The sequence below is a fragment of the Perca fluviatilis genome, chromosome 6 (genome assembly GCF_010015445.1).
Source record: "Perca fluviatilis chromosome 6, GENO_Pfluv_1.0, whole genome shotgun sequence".
Taxonomy (NCBI): Eukaryota; Metazoa; Chordata; class Actinopteri; order Perciformes; family Percidae; genus Perca; species Perca fluviatilis.
The window spans coordinates 33,778,323-33,796,568 of NC_053117.1; the positions used below are offsets into that span (position 1 = coordinate 33,778,323).

General features: G+C 40.2%; 2 protein-coding genes across 6 annotated transcripts in view; one reads left to right on the forward strand and one right to left on the reverse strand.

Annotated features, from left to right (window-relative positions):
• The first annotated feature begins 684 nt into the window (after positions 1–684).
• On the forward strand, positions 685–12,488 carry paqr3a (progestin and adipoQ receptor family member IIIa). 3 transcript variants are annotated; one of them, XM_039804184.1, is made up of 8 exons: positions 685–876; positions 1,719–1,944; positions 3,027–3,189; positions 3,931–4,086; positions 6,969–7,166; positions 8,146–8,236; positions 9,064–9,247; positions 9,893–12,488. In XM_039804184.1, exons 1-7 carry the CDS (start codon positions 816–818, stop codon positions 9,204–9,206), a joined length of 1,038 nt encoding a protein of 345 aa, XP_039660118.1. In that variant the 5' UTR covers positions 685–815; the 3' UTR covers positions 9,207–9,247; positions 9,893–12,488. The 3 variants fall into 3 exon arrangements, with proteins under 3 accessions (XP_039660118.1, XP_039660117.1, XP_039660119.1); XM_039804183.1 differs by having other exon boundaries at positions 687–876; positions 1,713–1,944; XM_039804185.1 differs by lacking the exon at positions 685–876 and adding an exon at positions 949–1,609 and having other exon boundaries at positions 1,713–1,944.
• A 44-nt stretch (positions 12,489–12,532) lies between these two features.
• The window catches only part of bmp2k (BMP2 inducible kinase), a 61,514-nt gene continuing 55,800 nt past the window's right edge, over positions 12,533–18,246 (reverse strand). For all 3 annotated transcript variants that reach the window (XM_039804181.1, XM_039804180.1, XM_039804182.1), the window contains one exon: positions 12,533–16,623. In XM_039804181.1, the coding sequence (XP_039660115.1) occupies positions 15,179–16,623 (1,445 nt within the window). In that variant the 3' untranslated portion in view covers positions 12,533–15,178. The remainder of the gene's footprint in view (positions 16,624–18,246) is intronic.

Genomic DNA, 18,246 nt, shown 5'->3' on the forward strand with positions numbered 1-18,246 from the left:
TATTTTATTATAAATTTTTGTTTTGTTTTTGAATAATGCAGTGTGCTTGTGAAGCACTTTACCACAAAGGTTACAACAAACAGCAAGTTAGGAACATGACATCAAGCATTAGTGGACAAAAAAGTAAATTGAAATAATAAAACAGGCAGATAGGCTACACTTGGAGGGCTTCTTATGTCCTGATATGTAGGCTAAATGATAATAAATTATTATTAACTGGCTATCAGGGTACAAAATTAGCAACATCCACCAGCCAAATGCTGGTAAAATATGAAAGTGGCTGGTAGATTTGGTTCACCAGCCAAAACAAACAAACAATGGCTGCTGGTAAACATTCAACATTTAGCTGGTGGACCAAAAAAAAAGTTAATTTTGCACCCTGCTGGCTATTAGAGACCGCCAACCACTGCAGGGAACTGTTTTGTTTAATAACATAACATTGTTGCACTCACTGTAATGACATGCTTTTGAAATTTCCTTGGAAACTATAGTTCGATAAGAAAATATATTTACTAAGAGTCCACGCGCTTGCTTTTTCCAGGGCTTTCAACAGCATCTCACGGTCTTCATCAACGGAGTTTGCTTAGCTGACATAAGTAAAAACTATAGACTGTAAAAAGTTAAGGTAAAAGCGGTGCATGCTCTAGCCAGCTCACGAGCCACCTATGTCTGGGTCTGGTCTTTTTATTCAGGCAGTCTTTTGGGACAGCGGAGGGGTCCGTTACTGATGACGTCTCTGGTGATTTGGAAGATGTTGTAGCCGAAACTTGATGCACTGCGTTGTATATTAAATTAATGTTAATATATTTAAACAAATGCGTAGTACGTACTATAAGCCACACAATGCAACAAATTGCACATATACAAAATTGAAAGGTGAGTTTGTTGTTAATTTCTTGGCTCTAAACAAAGCGGCATGTTAGCTAGCCATATAGCCTGTTCAGACAGACTCAAGCTGTATCACTAGCTGCCAAACTGCTTAGAAAAGTCTTATTATTTTAAGATTGACTTGGTTTACGATAGTATTATTTACCACCAAAGGCTTAACTTAAAATGGTTTCTAGATCAGTTGTTTTTTGGGGTATAGTCGGCTTGAAAAAAATTTACAAAGCAGGCATGTTAGATCAACCAAATCACAACTGTTATAATCAGTGACACATTGGCATCTATTCTAACGTTAATGTGTCAACTGTATTTTGGTAGGGAAAGACTGGGAGTTAAATCGTTTCTAGAAATCTAAACTTAATTAAGAAGTGCTTGTTTCGGACGGTAATTGGATTAATGTTTGGAGCCTGGCGCTTAGCACGTACAACAAATGCGATGGTACTGAACGGAGTTTGGTATTAGTAGTTCTCCATACAATTAGAGCGGTGGCTCCACCTTTTAAACCAGCCAATTTGTGTTACCTAGCTAATATTACCTCATCTAGGTTCTTTCATACAGATAATATGGAGAGAATCAGCTTTCCCCTGATGATAGCTTTTGCTATGTTCTCCACTTAAATTTAGGAAATCACCAAAGATCCCCTTTAAATAAGTGTGTCACTTGTATAATTGCTCAACTGGACAGTAAACACAAATCTTCCACCTGACACTGACTGGCATGTCAGGTAAACTTACAAGCAAGCCACAGCCAAACATGTAACGGCATTTAATTGACTTTTCATGTAGGATGCAGCCTCCATTGGATCTGATCTGACTTTTTGTTCTCAGTTTCAGGTCCGACTAAAACAGACTCCTCCAGCCCAGCCATGCCTCAGAAACCCCAAAAGAGCGCCCAGACTTCACACTACATTGAGCTGGGAGGTTATCAGTACTGGCCTGTGCTGGTGCCCCGAGGTATCAGACTGTACACCTACGAACAGATCCCAGTGTTTCTGAGGGAGAACCCCTACATCACAGATGGATACAGAGCCTACCTGCCCTCCAGACTGTGCATCAAAAGGTAAGAAGTAATGTCGCAATGCTTAATTGAGTAATCCTCAAAGGAGAAGTTGTGTTTTCTCTTGACTGCTGCTCAGGGAAGTCAAAGGGAAAGGGGAAACTTTTGTGGAAACTGGAGGAAAGGGCTGTCTGGTGGCAAGGTAAAGTGCTGACTGACTGGAGGACTGAAGTACCTCATACAACCCCACTTTAAAAAGCCGAACTATTACTTTAAATATTGTTATTAAATAGGCAAATGGGAAACCCTATATGTATGATATATGTGGGTATCAACCTTATGTATAAAGAAAAGCAACTAAAACAAGAGAGGAACCCACCAGCCACAGTGGCCATGGAGAAAAAAAGACATTGTTTTCTTGCAGTCGTAAAGAAATCATCCACCTCCTCTGTTGTTAAAATGTATGATTAGATTACTCTGCACTTTATATAGATAGATAGATAGATAGATAGATAGATAGATAGATAGATAGATAGATAGATATTTTATTCATCCAAAGGAAATTTTAGAGATTGGCATGGTTTTATTTCAGTTAGCCTAATAGCTGGATTGATTTGCACTGAAAGATGATTTTATGGAAAGTACCCATGCCAATCTGTAGGTATGGTTAAGGGTATGTGATGATGTGGGGCTATTTGAATTCCAAAGGCCAAGGGAACTTTATCAGGATGCATAGTATCCTGGATCCATGAAATAACTGGCCTTTAAAAATAAAATCTGCCTGCCTCTATGGGAATTTGACATAGGGGTGTGTATACGTATGCCCCTTGTATTTTAAAGATGAACATTGATTTATTTACGATACATTATTCATTCACAAAGAAAATTGGTGTCCTTTTAAAGGTTGGATTTTTCCTAATTTTTTTCTAATTAAGATCAATTTCCAAAAGATAATTTTTTTATTCCTCTTTTTAGTCAACTTTAGCATGGGTTCATAAACTTATGAGCACCACTGTATGCTGAATTTAAATACTGTGAGCTGTGCAGTTGAGATGACTGATCTCAGTCTGTAGTAAAAGATGATTTTGTGAGGAGAATAACAATTTTTTTTATCTGAATGACTGTTTTAACGTTCCTCTGTGCAGCCTCTTCATTTTATCCAATGAGACGGTAAATATCTGGAGCCATCTGTTGGGTTTCCTGCTCTTCTTCTTTGTCGGGGTTTACAACATGGTCTCAGTGCTGCCGGCCATCGGTGCCTCTAAAGAGGACTACGTCATCTACTGCATCGGACTCTTCTGCTTTCAGGTACAGGACTATATTTTCCAGTTCACTTTAGAAATGACAGTTGGTAGAACACAACTGTCATCTTTGTCGCCATTAAAACACCATATTGAAGACCTCACCCACACCGATTTTAGGAAATGAAATGATAAAGGCAGATGCAGATTACAAGGTAGTAGGAAATAATCAAATCAATTTTGAGTCACACTTTGAGGCTAATTATTTGCTCGAAAATAAATAAGGATTAATTACAAAAAGATATTTCAGGTGAGTTTCTGTCATTTTTACATTTAGCCAAGTTGACCTAGGCTGGGCTTGTTATGTTACAACCAGGTTTCTCCTTATGTTGAGCAGTGTGGTGATTTCCAATTCCAAATATCCTGGAAACTGAATATGTGACAATTGCATGGTGTTACCTTAATCTCAATGGTTACAGAAATACATCAGAGCTTATCCAAAATATTAGCAGTTCTTCTCATCAAATGAAAAATAATCAGTCCAGCACTTGGCTTGACCAGGCTTCACAACTAGAGTTTTCAAGTCCAATTTAAAAACAAACCACAGAAATACTATATATATATATATATATATATATATATATATATATATATATTTATATTAGTATTGCAAAAAGGCACAATTTTGAGATGAAATAGTTAGGTCTTGTTAAATCATAATATTTTCCTACTTGTTATCTCGCGGTGCATGTCACATCCTTTGCTGCAGTAATGCCTGACTCTCCCCTTGTTGTCTCACCATCGTCAGCTGTGTATGCTGTGTTCGGTGGGTTATCACCTTTTCTGCTGCCACCGCTCAGAGAAGACCAGCCGCCGCTGGATGGCGCTGGACTACGCGGGGGTTTCCATTGGCATTCTGGGCTGCTATGTCCCTGGAGTCTTTTACACTTTCTACTGCAATAATGTAAGTTCACCTGCAGCCTGCAAGTCACTTCTCTGGTTTATCTTGATATGTTCTCTCTGATTTGTCTCTGTCCCACTTTCTCCCTCTGGAGCTGCGTCCAGAGCTTCAGTTTAAAATCCTTTAAGGAAACAAGAAGCTAAATGTTAAAGCTGCTCTCCAAACCTCTGTGACTCAATGACGCTCCGGCTCAGTTTAATTGTAAATGGCTTATTCTCCTTGTGGAGTCTAGATCATGCAGCAGATGACAGGCAAAGCAGACAAACTGCTCTACTGTTTTCATATCTTGTTTCCATATATTTACCCTGTACTCGCTACTCTTGGTAGTGGTCGGGGTCGATTCATCCGTCCTGCCAGAAGCTGTGGTAGCTGTTGTTGAAGCAGTTCAGTCAACGTTTTTCAGGGCAATCAAAATCTTCAAAGAGTTTTTATTTCATAAATTGACTTGCAACAACCTGTATTGCTGCATCCATATCATCCATGCTTGATTTTCTGTTGCTATTTTACACGGATGTAGTTAAGTAGCTAGCAAGCAATGCGGGAAGATGGCATTGATGTTCCCTCATCATCCCTCATACAAAGCTAAATCTGAGATGTGGGCGTTGATTCTGGAGACCAAACTGGCACTTTTAGTCTTATTTCCTGAGTCAAGAATAAACTTTAAATGACAAATTTATGTTTTTAGATTAGGGACTATCTGATTAGAGAACTGGTAAACAAGATTATGGGTCTGACCAGATATTTGATACTTGATCCTGCAGTACAGACACATTTTGAGTATTGAGATTTGAGAAGAATTGAGGCTTATTTACTCTTACACTCATTGCAGCTTCATGCACATCATAGATGATGTAAATATGTTTGTGTGAGCGTCCTTGCACGGATCATCACTAAAACGTCTAACCACCGTCCTCCCTGGAGACTTTTAGCTCAACGTCCTCGGCCTGAGATGGCGTAATTGAATAAAGCTGAAGTGAAGCCCACAGTCTGGCTTTGCCGATTGACTCATTGTTCTTGGTGAATAAGCAACACGACACCTCTGCTGCGCTCATCGTTTGGAAAACAGCCTCTGATGACAGCCGCCCACAACCATGCTATTTTTTTTATTTTTTTACTCCTGAAGTATTTGGCTGTGCTCTTTACTGTTCGCTTTCCCCCGCATATTGGAAGCGCTGGGTTATTTTGCCCCCAGAACGCAGCTGAAATCTGCTCCAGCCCAAACCAGATGGCTGCGTTCACGAAGCGGTCCGTCACTCCTGTTCCCCACCATATGACGTTCGCAAGTCTGGGAGCTGTCTCAGCGTAGGGGCCCCCCCCCTGTCCTTGCCAAGAATGGGGCTCTGCTTCTGGGTGGCTCCACTCCTGTGGCACGCCAAGTCCCTACAGAAAAACCTGATTTTTATATTTAGCCAGTCAAACTCTTGTCTCGTCAGTGGTTTAGAAATGTAGATTTGGAGAAGAGAACGTGGTGTCTGTTTAGAGAAGAGCTTAAGAAATTTGGCTGGACCCGAGTTGGGCCTTGTTCCTGGTGCAAATTTATTCACTGTGAAATTCAGCAGGACTCGTCACATGAGGACGTGTGACTGGACGGAGGCCTACATCCATACAAATGGACAGAAGGGACTGAGACGAGGCCGTCCAGACTGTGCACAGTTACTTATAGAAGTTTAAGTAACAGTGAAGACTCTCTGTAGGTTTAAGTATGATTTAAAAGCACCTACGTACATTAATTTTCACTGTTTTATTGAGGAAGTTTATTATCATATGCCTTTGCAAATAAAATAGACCAACACGTAGAGATCAGACATCTAAAGTGTTCATTTAAAAACAAAAAAGAGTGAAATTACCAAGTGATTTGGATCACAGAAAACAGTTTATGGCATTAACAAACAATTGTTTTTATTCTTGGTCTTATTTTCAGTCAATAATCGATCAGAAAACAGTAAAAATCACAAGTTCTTTGAGCACAAGGTGAATTGTTATTTTTTTTATTTTATTTTTGTCCGACCAACAGTCTAAAACCCAAAGATATAAGATTTGAGAAGCTAGAGTGAAACAGAATATGGCATTTTTTGCTGGATACATTATTGCTCTGTCAAATGATTGCTCTCTGTCACTCTCCTTTTCTGTCACTAATTATAAAAAAAAAAAAATTGAACTCAAGATATAATGCAGAGGAGAGAAGTACAAAAAATAATCAAGTACCTTGAAAAGTCAAAGATCCTCCCCGAAGCTTAAAAATATGTATCTTGAATACAGATCATGAAATGTATTGCAATCATGTAAGAATGGGTTTCTCTGTGCTGCATGTTCACTCACAAGTTAAAGTTACAATCTCAAAGATCTCCGTTTCGTTCTCTTTGGCGGCACCTATGGCGATAAACAATCTCCCAGAGATCCAAAAACAATGTGGCCACGCAGTACTGCAAATGCAAGGGCTTTCAACAGTGGGCTCAATCACTATTGTGTTACCTCATTCATTGATAGTGACGTAACTGACATTTATTCACATGAAAATCGTCAAGATTATTACTTAAATGCAGAACAGCATCAGCAGCCCAGTGTGCAAAACATCCATTACAGCATCTTGTACTCAACACAGATACACATTTTTTTTATTTGGCTTACATTCTGCTTTACTAGCTTTTTTTTCTTTTCTTTTTTCTTTTCTTTTTGAAAGCTCTTAATTTCCTTTTCTTGTATGTCTAAAAGGTTTTATTTTGACACAATGTAACACATGTAAATGAAACGGAAAAGCCTTCAAATGTACTCGCTTCAGGGGAAATGTGAGAAGCATCCATGTGTGTACCGTGAACTGGAAGGGAGTGTGCGTCGCTGTGTACGTGGTGTGATTTGACCTTCGACCTTCCTGTCCCTTCCCGCAGTACTGGCGGCAGGTGTACCTGGTGACGGTCCTGGCCATGATCCTGGCGGCCTTCTTCGCTCAGATCCACCCTCATTACCTCAGCAAGCAGTGGAAGCAGCTGCGCTCGCTCATCTTCTGCGTGGTGGCCGGATACGGCCTCATCCCCACCGTCCACTGGATCTGCATCACTGGCGGCTTCTCTTCAGAGCTCGTCCAGGTGAGCGCGCGCTCAGTCTTGTCACAGTAACCATAGTGCGTTTATTTTGAGAGGTTAAATTTGATGTTGAGCCGAGTGAACAACATTTTCGAGCTGAAATCATTTGTTATAAAGAAACATGAAGGACTAGTTTCGGTTAGAGCTGGGCAATATATCAATATTATATCGATATCGTGATATGAGAGTAGATATCGTCTTAGATTTTGGATATCGTAATATGGCATAAGTGTCTTTTCCTGGTTTTAGAGGCTGCATTACAGTAAAGTGATGTCATTTTATGAACTTCCCAGACTGTTGTAACTGTTCTATTATTTGCCTTTACCCATGTAGTCATTATGTTCACATTACTGATGATTATTTATCACAAATCTTTAAATATCTTGGGAAAGCACCAATAGTCAACACTACAATATCGTTGCGGTATCTATATCGAGGTATTTGGTCAAAAATATTGTGATATTTGATTTTCTCCCTATCATAACAAGACACTGTCATGAACGTGTCATAAACATTATAAACAAGTCGTAAACGTTTATGATGTAACGCTTCTTTTAGTAAGTGTCATTCGTTTTTTTGTCGTGACAAGTTATGGTTAGGGTTCATGTGTTCATGACAGTGTCATGTGTTCATGTGTCGTGTCACTCTTATGTAGGTATCTACATTCAAGTAAAGTGTTACCCAATTTCTTTGTGGAGGTTGAAGATTCTGGAGATGCATTGATGTATGCTGAACTTTCTTTATTGACAGCTGTGAAAAGTAATATGACCCTTTTTAAAATTCTTTGACTATAATAATTATGCAATTGTGGAATTGTTATTCTTGTCAAGTTTTCTTCCCAATTTCATTAGCGCTCGCACTTGAAAAGACAGCTCTTGCTAATATTTTGACTTCCGACAGCAGGGTGCTGAACCATGCTTCTCTAATGGATCTTGTAGCTGTTGGTCCACCCCTAGGTTATATAAACATTTCTTCCTTTCAGGCTTTTGTTCCTCGAGTCCTGGGGATGTATTTCATCGCTGCATTAGCTCTCATTTTCTACGTTTCAAAAGTTCCTGAACGCTACTTCCCGGGTGAGCCTACTTTTTGATTTTCTACTGTCACTTTGTTCTTCACTTCACAAACTGTAATGATTACAACTGTCTGGAACAATGTCGAGCTCCATAGATGATCAGGAATGATCAATATTATCATACTAACCAGTGAAATGTTTAAAAAAAAAAAAAAAAAAAAAACAACAGTTGTGAAGGTTGGTGTAGACCGCGTGTCAAACTCAAGGCCCGCGGACCAAATCTGGCCCCTCGCAGATTATGATCCAGCCCACATATCAATTTAGGTTCACAATACAATGTTTTTGTCACTTTTTCTGACGATATGTAACTTTTCCCGGCGTTGTTGTGACTTTTGCCGAAGTGTTTGTCACTTTTTCCAACGTTTTTGGGCGCTTTTTTTTTCTATGATGGCTGAGGAACTTTTTCCTGACTTCTTTAGGACTTTATGTTGACCAAACTGTAAGTGAGAAGACTATATGACACATGCAATAATACAGTCAAAGATATTTAACTTTTTTTCTTCCGATTTAAATAAAAGCATATCAATAAACTAAACATGTCTGGCCCTTGATGGGATTCTTATTTTCCAGTGTGGCCCTTAGTGAAGTTCAGTGTGACACCCCAGATGTAGACTGACGATCAAATCCTACTTAAGCTCAAGTCTTTAACTCGTTATTAGATTTAAGTCTGTAAAAGTAACCCTTTTATAAAAGACAAATGTTTAAGAACCTGTCTTCACATCATTCAGTATAGACAGTACTCTGTGTCAGCAATATGTAGCCAGAGTCAAATTGTCAGGACACTGGTTTTATTTCCTGCTCTTTTCCACCTGTGTGATGCTGCTGCAGGTCAGCTGAACTACCTGGGCTCCAGTCACCAGGTGTGGCACCTGCTGCTGGTGCTGATGTTTTACTGGTGGCACCAGTCGGCGTGCTTTATCATGTCGTACAGGCACAGCCAGCCGTGCCTCGACGCATCCCACCACGCCTAGGACGCTGCTCTCAACGCTGAGATCCCTGACTCTGTCAAACTGTAAGCAGCACTATTACTTTATAGCTATAAAAAGACATTTGATATATAGGTTCATGCCGTCTTAAAAAGTATTAAAAGATGATAAATCCATTTACCGACAAATATGGCCTCTACCTGAGGTATTCAATTTTGTCGCTTGTTTTTAATATATAGCTTTCTCCAAAGATGTATGCCAAAGTTTGCTATACAAGACTGTTTATGACATAAAAAGTCATAGTATAATATAACATACTATTGTGTGTATATATACATGTATACTATACTATATATATACTTTTTATGACATACTGTACTGATATACTATATTATGACTTTTTATGGCATGCTATGACTTTTTATACATTTGTATGACATGCTATACTATGACTTTTTATAAATTTTGTACATGCTATACCATGGCTTTTTATGACATATAATACTGACTTTTTATAAATTTTTGACATACTATACCATTACTTTTTATTGCATACTAGTATACTATCACTTTTTCACATGCTATACTCAGACTTTTTATGACTTTTTATGAATTGTAATGACATGCTATACCATGACTTTTTATGAATTCTTTTTAAATACTATTGACTTTTTATGATAATTTCATCCTTTAATTCTTTCATTGTTTAAACCATTGTTTTCTCTCTTTAGGGTGGTGAATGGCTGCAGTGTATTCCAGCATGCACAGGTACAAGGCGAGGAGACACCATGGACAGGCCTTCAGTCCATCTCAGTGTCCCCACAGATGGACACATCAGCACCTGTCTTCAGTCCACCTGACCTGTGGAGGAAACCATCAGAGGGGCTGCAAACGGGAATCAGGCCTGTGACCCCCGGGATGAGAGGTGACACATGTTGAGTTTGTTTTTAAGCTAAAACGGGACCTGTGGTTGAAACGAACACATTTTTTACCATCTTATCACCAGAAACTCAACTCAAACTATAAAATCTCCAGAATTTTCACTGCATCCCAATTTACATAACTGTAAAAGCAGCTTTCATCACCGATGCAGCGGCAAAAAAAAACAAGACTCAAATCAGTAGCATTTCCTTTTTTTATAAGAGATCATGTTTTCTCTAAGTGCCTGTTAGTGAAACATCATGTAAGTCTGGTTCTGTAAAGGTTTGCTCTGAAGGCCCAATATCTCAACTAATTCACTCATTTTTTTTTTTAAAGGTTTACCTACAGTGGTTCTCAATCTGAGAGGTGTCCCCCCAAATCTATTTTGAATATAGTTCCACTTTATGATGATGCTTTTAAAAACAGCTTGTTCTGCCTGTAGGCTTCCTTCATTAAGTAATCAAGTAAAATGACCTTAAAAGGGAAACTTAAGTGTTTTAATGTCAACCCTCTGCACAGATGTTCAAAGTATGTGTGGAAATCTGTTTTTACAGTGTTAAGAGCTGTGGAGCTCGACCCAAATCATTTCTAACAGATTCATTTTATTTCCTAACTACTAGTCGTACAAGTTGTTTGTGGTGAAACTGTTAGGTATTTCCTAATGAGAACAAGCAAAAACTAACCAGTAATTAATTCATGTTTAGATAGGAAAACCAAAGACCGCTGTGGAGCAAAGCTCAATATGCTCATCAGTTTACATCACATTTTGATTGTTAATTTTGTCCATGAGTGTGCACAGTATTGATGTGTCTCACTGCTGAGAGACAACAGATTGTTTGTTTTAATCCCAGGGTGGTGAAATGTACTTATTCTAAATACAGATACTACACAGAATCATGAGCTGTACAAGTACCTGGTCCTCCAGAATGTAATGCTTTTCTTTTCATGTATTGGGGCTGCAATGCCTCAGTTCATCCTGGCATTTATATCACATCTGCACAGGATGTTTAGAGGGGAACAGCCTCAGTGTTCACTACTGGAATGTTTTCTTTGAGAAGTGTTTAAGTCCAGTTTATTTAAAAACTGCGCTGAACCCCCTACGTTATTAAATAGTTTCTCGCTCTCATATCTTCATTTTATTATTTTTCGGCACTAACCAGTGAAAGTTGAGACTTATTCAAATGGTGAGTGGTCAGCACGGCCTCTAGTGGCTGCTAGTAAGACTTTTAGGCCTTTTTTAAACTGTGTCCCAATTCTAAACTGATACTTGATACATGACTACACATGTTGACTTACATGTTGCATTACAAACTACATTTATTTCTTGAACACTAAAAGATAACTGTATCGTTTAGTCTACGTAACATACATACTGTATAGGTAACTGACAAAAAGTTTCAGTTGCCTATATGTATCAGTGTTTAGCCACCTGCACTACACTGTCTCTACATGTGTATTGTGTATACTAACTGAAAATGATACAAGGCTTCAGCCAATTTCACTTTTTTTGAGCGGTCTGGAGATGTAGCACCATTCACAATTTTCAACTCTTCTTTACAGCAGTGAGAAAATCCTTTCCATTTAAAAGTGATGTATTCTGCCATGTTACTGTAATTAATTTCAAGTAAGAATTAGTTTGAAGTTGGGACACAGTTGTTTTTAAAGATTAAAGCACTGATTTAACATTTTTTAAATCTGTATCCACGTGCATTGTAGTTCATATTGCAATGACTTTTCCCCACACTGTACATTCAGATGACTTTACTTTTTCTCTCTATAGTTTAGTACTGTAGTAACAACTGTTTAACTGCTTTTTCTGCCTGAAGTGAACTTTCGTTCAGACACCGTACTATTTCTCCAGCTCACTTAGGGTGATGTGCAATGTTAAAGGTCAACTGGTTTGTTATTGAATTGCTTCATTCCAAAATGCAACACAACCATGGTGGACAGAAGTCCTATTTTAACTTCAATGCTCAGAATTTCAAAACAAATGTTTAAATGATCTCAAATGTTAGTTTTGGACTTTTGACTCTTAATGTTCATGCATTTCTGCTTGTCATTGTTTAATTACAATATCCAGTTAAATGGTAGCGGTCTCATTTTGGAATGAAAGTCTTTTGTTTGTTTTGTGTGTAATATTCAGTGTTTAAGTTTTAGGCCGATGACAAAATGTTCTCTAGTGTTAAGATTTCAGATTGCTTTTGTTGTTCTGTATTTAAATTATTCATTGTGAACCTGCTCTGTACTGTTTGTAAACATGTTTTCTTTGATAAGCTCTAAGAGACATCGGCTGTGTGTCTGACTCGTTTTGTAGCAGCGGAAATTTTGTATCTTGTCTTTTCATACCTGAGCAATCAAACTGCTGAACTTGACTCTAAATAAAATTTAACCATGTACTGTTTAAAACGTGTTAGTTTTAAATTCCACTTTACATCACCCACCTCAAGCACTGAGATGACTCTTTTTTTTATTGCATCAAACAGCAGTATAGCATGATAAATACAATATCAGATTTAACCTTGTGAAGAAAAAAAAACCCAAAGTAGTATCAAACGGTTCCACTGGTGAAAACACGGCAACCTGCAGGTTTAATTTAAACAAATGGTCGTGGAGGTAAATGCAGTGCTTAAAGCCGTCGACGTAGAGCACACAGAGAACTAGTTCATGGGAAAAGTCAATGCCAAAAAAAGTGCATTCATGAATACAAATGACCTGATTACACATCACAGATTTCTCAGTGGGTGTTGAATTTTGTTTCACTTTATGAATACGCCAATTCACATTCCGCGTTAAAGAATAACTGGTGATATTCTTTATTGTTATTATCAACAAATAACAGGAAAAGACCAAAAGCAGTAAACTGATCCTACTAACATCTGATATCTTATTCCTCTACTTGATTTTGACTCAGTCGCACCAAATGTGGATTAATCCGCTGCTTAAAATAGTCCCCAACCAATGCACTATTTAGTCCTGTTTGGAAAACATTTGATTAAAAACTATTTCAGAATCTAATATTTTAGAAACGACTGAACCTTTATTTGTTAATCAAATTATCTATTTGTAGCGGGTTTTTTTAAAGGAATAGATTTGACATGTTTTGGGGGAAAGAAAATGTATATGCTTCCTTGCTGAGAGTTTGATGGGATGATCGATACCACTCTCACATCTGTCCCTTTCATTGTGAAGCCTGAGCCGACAGCAGCTTAGCTTAGCATAAAGACTGGAAGCACGGAGTAAATCAGCTGGCCTGGCTCCGTCAAAGGTAACAAAAATCCACCAGCACCTTTCTTGGCCGAGTCTTAACGTGACCATGAGGTTTCCACGAAACCAGAGGGACCCGAGGAGGTCGCTACTCCAGGTTAAGAAATAGTCTCTTACATAACCCCCTGTAAAAACCACACACATTTTACACTGATTACTAAGCTTTACATGTGCTGGTGGGCAGATTTTGGTACAGTTGGATACAGCCAGGCTAGCCATTTTCCCAATTTCCAGTCTTTATGCTAAGCTAAGCTACCAGTCTCTTGACTGTAGCTTTACAGTATGATCTTCTAAACCACCCCTCAGCAAGAAAGTGAATAACTATTTCACAAAACATCGAACCATTCCTTTAAAATGGGCTTATTCAGTGGGAACCAATGCGCTTGGGGCGCCACAGACAGGAAGTCACAAAGTGTTAGTTTTGGTCTTTTCCTGGGATTTGTTAAGAAAAACAAAGTATATACAATAAGGCCAACCTTTAACTAATCGTACGATTCCCCTTTATTCTTCAGCATAAATTATTCTGAAAATGTTAGGAGCACTTCAGCCGTGTTTCCATCAAACACTTTCGGTATATTTAAACCCATACGGACCGTACCTAACAATTAGATCTGTTTTGCGTTTCCACCGCAGACAGTACTCTTATATGTAGGCACTGTTGTTACCAGATGGTTACAGACGCATCAACCGTGGGAGTAGCTTGTTGTTTATAGTTTTTACATTTCCTCACTGCTCCATGGCTGTATTCCCTCTTTGATGCACCAATCAGTGGACTGCAGTTTTACTAGCTTCACCTTTTAGTATGGGATCATTGTGCTTGATTTCTTCAACAAAGGGGCAACGATAAAAATGGGGCAGTATGGAGCGATTCTATTGGTACCACCCCCAACATTTGAGAATGGAAACGCAAAAATAACCGAACGAACTGAACCGGACTGCTTGGTGGAAACACGGCTTTACGTTGCTGAGAAAATGGCGGTACAGCTCGGGAGTTTTTGATGGGGTCAAAATCTGGTGATCTAATTTGGCTTTGTGTTTATTTTCTTATTTCTAACAGAATGTGTTGAGTTAAAAAACTTAATAAAATAGAAAATTAACAGTACATACCTAGACGTTTACGGTTAGGGAAAAAAAAGAAAACAGTTCGGAGCCTAAAATTAAACCATACCCAATTAACAACTTTTAAAGGAAGTACAATAAATTCGATCCCTTCTAGTATTCAAAGTGTAATGCAACACATATGACAGCCACATTTGGTTGCGTAAAGACTACTGTGAAATGATGTATAGAGAAAGAAGTAGAGAAAGATCTAATAAGGATAAAACAAAGTGGTTAAGGTCAACTCCCGAACGATTCCACGGACACGCAAGGCCAACTGGGCCGACTGCGTCGTGGTTTCCGAGGTACTGTGCAGCAAGGCAGAGCCCAGCTCAGGTAAGGCTTTGTGGTGCTAAAAAACATATCGGTAGATCAGAAGGCAAGCCATAAAGAGCTTTTTTGCAGCGAGTCAAGCGGTCAAACGTTAAGCTTATAATCACAGTACGATCTGAGTGAGTTTTCCGTTCCGGTTCAAATGTCTTTACAAGCGTTAAGATGCAGCATAAAAGGCTTCTCAGCAAACGGGTACAGCTAAAAGATATGTGGAAACATCACTCACACTCCACAGGATTTAGGTTTTAGGTATTCAAACAGAGAGATGTATTAAAATCTTCTAAAAAAAAAGAAAAAAAGAAGTGTTAGCACATTGTTAGCTTGTTGATTGGTTGAAGATGAAAAAAAGCTCAGGGGTTATTAGTCAGCAACTGGCAGAGTGGGAAGACAAGAAAAAGAAGTCACTGCTTTGTGGGAAAAGGTGCAGCTCCAAACGGGTCGAGGTCCACCGGCTGTGAGGGCGTTGGCGGCGGTTGCTGCTGAGGCCCCCTGTGGCTGACCGTTTCTGTGAAGGGCACCGCCCCGAAATCATCCATGCTGCTGGTTCCTAGAGCGCCGTGAAGGGGGCCGGTCCAGGACTTGCCATTGGCTGTGCCCAGCTCGCTCTTGCCGTCGGCGAGTCCTTGATACTGGCCGTGCCGGCTGCCATCGAGAGGATGGAAAGGTTTGGCTCCAAACGGGTCTAAAAGGGCCTCGTCTACCGGCAGAGAGGCGCCTTTGTCTTTCCCTTCGGCCATGGTTATATCAACGCTGATGTTCTCTTTCGAGTCAGAGGTGCTAAGGAACTCGTTGCTGCTCTGCGAGTCTCTCCGGCCAACCTTCTTGTGTCTGCGGACTCGCTCAGGTGTGCGGTAAGTTGGCTTGTTGGTCTTGCGGCCACCGGTCGGCGTACTGTGGTGGCGTTTTCCATTGCTGCCGCCTGCTGTGGCCTCCTGCTTGGTTTTTCTCTGGCGTGATGACAGCTTCTGGAGGCTGCGCTGTTTCAGCCTCTGCTGCTGAGGGCTGGCCGACTCCTCGAAAAACGGCTGGAAGATGTCCTCTGCACTTCTAGAAGTGGTGGGAGGCGGCGCGGTGGGGCCCGGCTGAAAGGGGGAGAAGCCAAAAATGTCGATGCCGTCAGGGGAAATGGGCGGTGTTTGGCCCATGGGAACGTCACTGCCACTCTTGCCCGACTTGGAGAGGTTCCGGTTGAATGGCGCTTTGGTAAAAACATCAAACTCGCCCGTAGCGTGCTGCTCATGGCCGACTTGCCTGAAAGGCGCTTTGGCAAAGATGTCCGAGCTTTCTGAAGGCCCGACAGGCGAGGTTCCTCCAAGGAAGGGAACAGCACCAAAAACATCGAAAGATCCCGCAGCTGGAGCAGCTGGAGCAGCTCTCGCTCCGCTGGGAGACTCAGGAGGGGTGATCAGAGTCACGGCCGAATCCTCCGGAGGGCTCCTCCTGGTGGCGGCCAGAGCTGCTTTAGTGGCCAGGGCTTTCTTTGAGCGGTTCTTGACCCTGCGAGGGTCGTAGTCCGAGTCAGAGCTGTGCTTGTCTTCATCCTCCTCTCCCTCTTCCTCAGAGTCCATCAGCAGAGGCCTCTGTCCTAAATTCTCTGGCTCCGTGTCTTCACTGTGCTCACTGTTCAGGCCTTCTTCTTCCTCCGGCTCTTCGTCCTCGCTGCTTTTTGGCGAAGGTGGGTCCGACTCGAAGTCGCTGTCAGAATCTTCACCTGGCCTGCAGTTGCTCTTTTTGCCCAGTTTGTGCTCCTTGGCCACCGCCGGCTGCAGATCCTCTGCAGTGGCTGGGACGAGGGCAGGAACGCCGACTTCCTCATTGGTCGGCTCAGCCTTCATCTCATCGGTGCCTGCAGAAGCAAGACCCAAATGCAAGAGTTAAACCGGGCTTTCTGTATTTTTAATATTCTATGTGCATTTCAAGTTTTAACCTCATAAATTGAATAAAAATGACTGACAGAAGGAGACTCTTGGTGCCAGAAGTACAAGTTTTCATTTCCTATGTATGCAATATGTGGCATTACTGAAACAAGAATTGGTTTAGGAAGTCCACAAATACAAATTCCAACAGTTTGTCCAATATTGAAGCAGAAGGAGCAGCGGAGGAGAAATCCTAAAACTCAATATGGTCTAAAAGCTGCTCTGACTTCTCTACTCTGATCCTGCAATAAGAAGAGCTTAGAGGCAGAAGAAATGAGACGCCCAAGATTCACAGTTGCTTTCAAATTTAAATCTCTTTGTGAAAAGATTCAAGCTGTCAGTCACTTCCTTCAGAGTTAAAAAAAAAACTAAATAAATAAAGCTTTGTTTTCCAATTACTACTCCTTACTTCTGCATTTCTATAAATCCGTACGCATATTTGGCATTTGCTGGAAAAACTTGTGCCTTGTGTAAAATTATTTCCAAGGAGATTTGCATAATGATAATTTAGAAATTAGCCTAATTAGCGAGTGGATAGTCTCCAATTATATTGAAAATAAATTGTGCCATACACAATGAGCCAATTTATTGTTCCCTATTAGTGGAAGCTCTATATTAGAAAGCAGAGAAAGGACCCCCCGCTGTGAACACGAGAATGGAAACCTCTTCACGTCTTCAACCGTCCAAACTGGCAGGACGTGAGGACAGATTAGCCAAAAGCTGTGTTGTTGATAAATGAAACAAGGCAGCGATAAAAGTTAAAAGTAATAAAACATATTAACGCAGGAAGCAGGAGGTGCTCTGCATCGGTCCGCTCCACCCGACTGCTCCCAGATTATAGCCTGTAATCACTTCTCGGAGTGAGACAATCTCACAATAGAAACATCTGTAATCACCAGAGAAGATGTCAGACCGACACACAGATTTGTTTTGTCGATGTTCCTTTGAGTGGAAAGCTGAAGGATTACACGCTGCGTCTGATCTTTTAAAGACACCAATAAGTGGTGAAAACATGCATGCGATTGTTCTCTTGTCTGATGGAAGATAAAATCTGTTAGAGATGTCTGACAGCAGGAGCTTAGAGAAGTCTCTTCTCTCACACAACAACTCCCACTGATCCTAGATTGATTTGATGAAGGTGCAGAGAGGCGAACATTTACAAGGCCGAGTGACTCGGATTACATAACTTCTCAAAATACTGGGAGATGAAGAAATGAGGACACTGATCAGCAGAAAGTAAAATAATAAACCTCTCTTGGATCAGCTTGGATCTTTTTCTTCTCTTTTATGTCGTCGCATCGTTGTAAAACGGTCATTAAATACCTGAAGTTGTTGGTCTTATTTCACTTAGATTCAACGGTAAATCATTGTTCATTTGTTTCCTTAATTACATACCACTGTGGCTGGAATTCACCTACATTAAACAATTAAAACACATGCTTAATACCGTATACTATAGCACATTTCCTCAACACATCCACACTGAATGCAAAAGCTGCTTCAGTTTTAGAGAACTGATCTGTGACTAAGGAAAGGATCTAATAACTGTGATT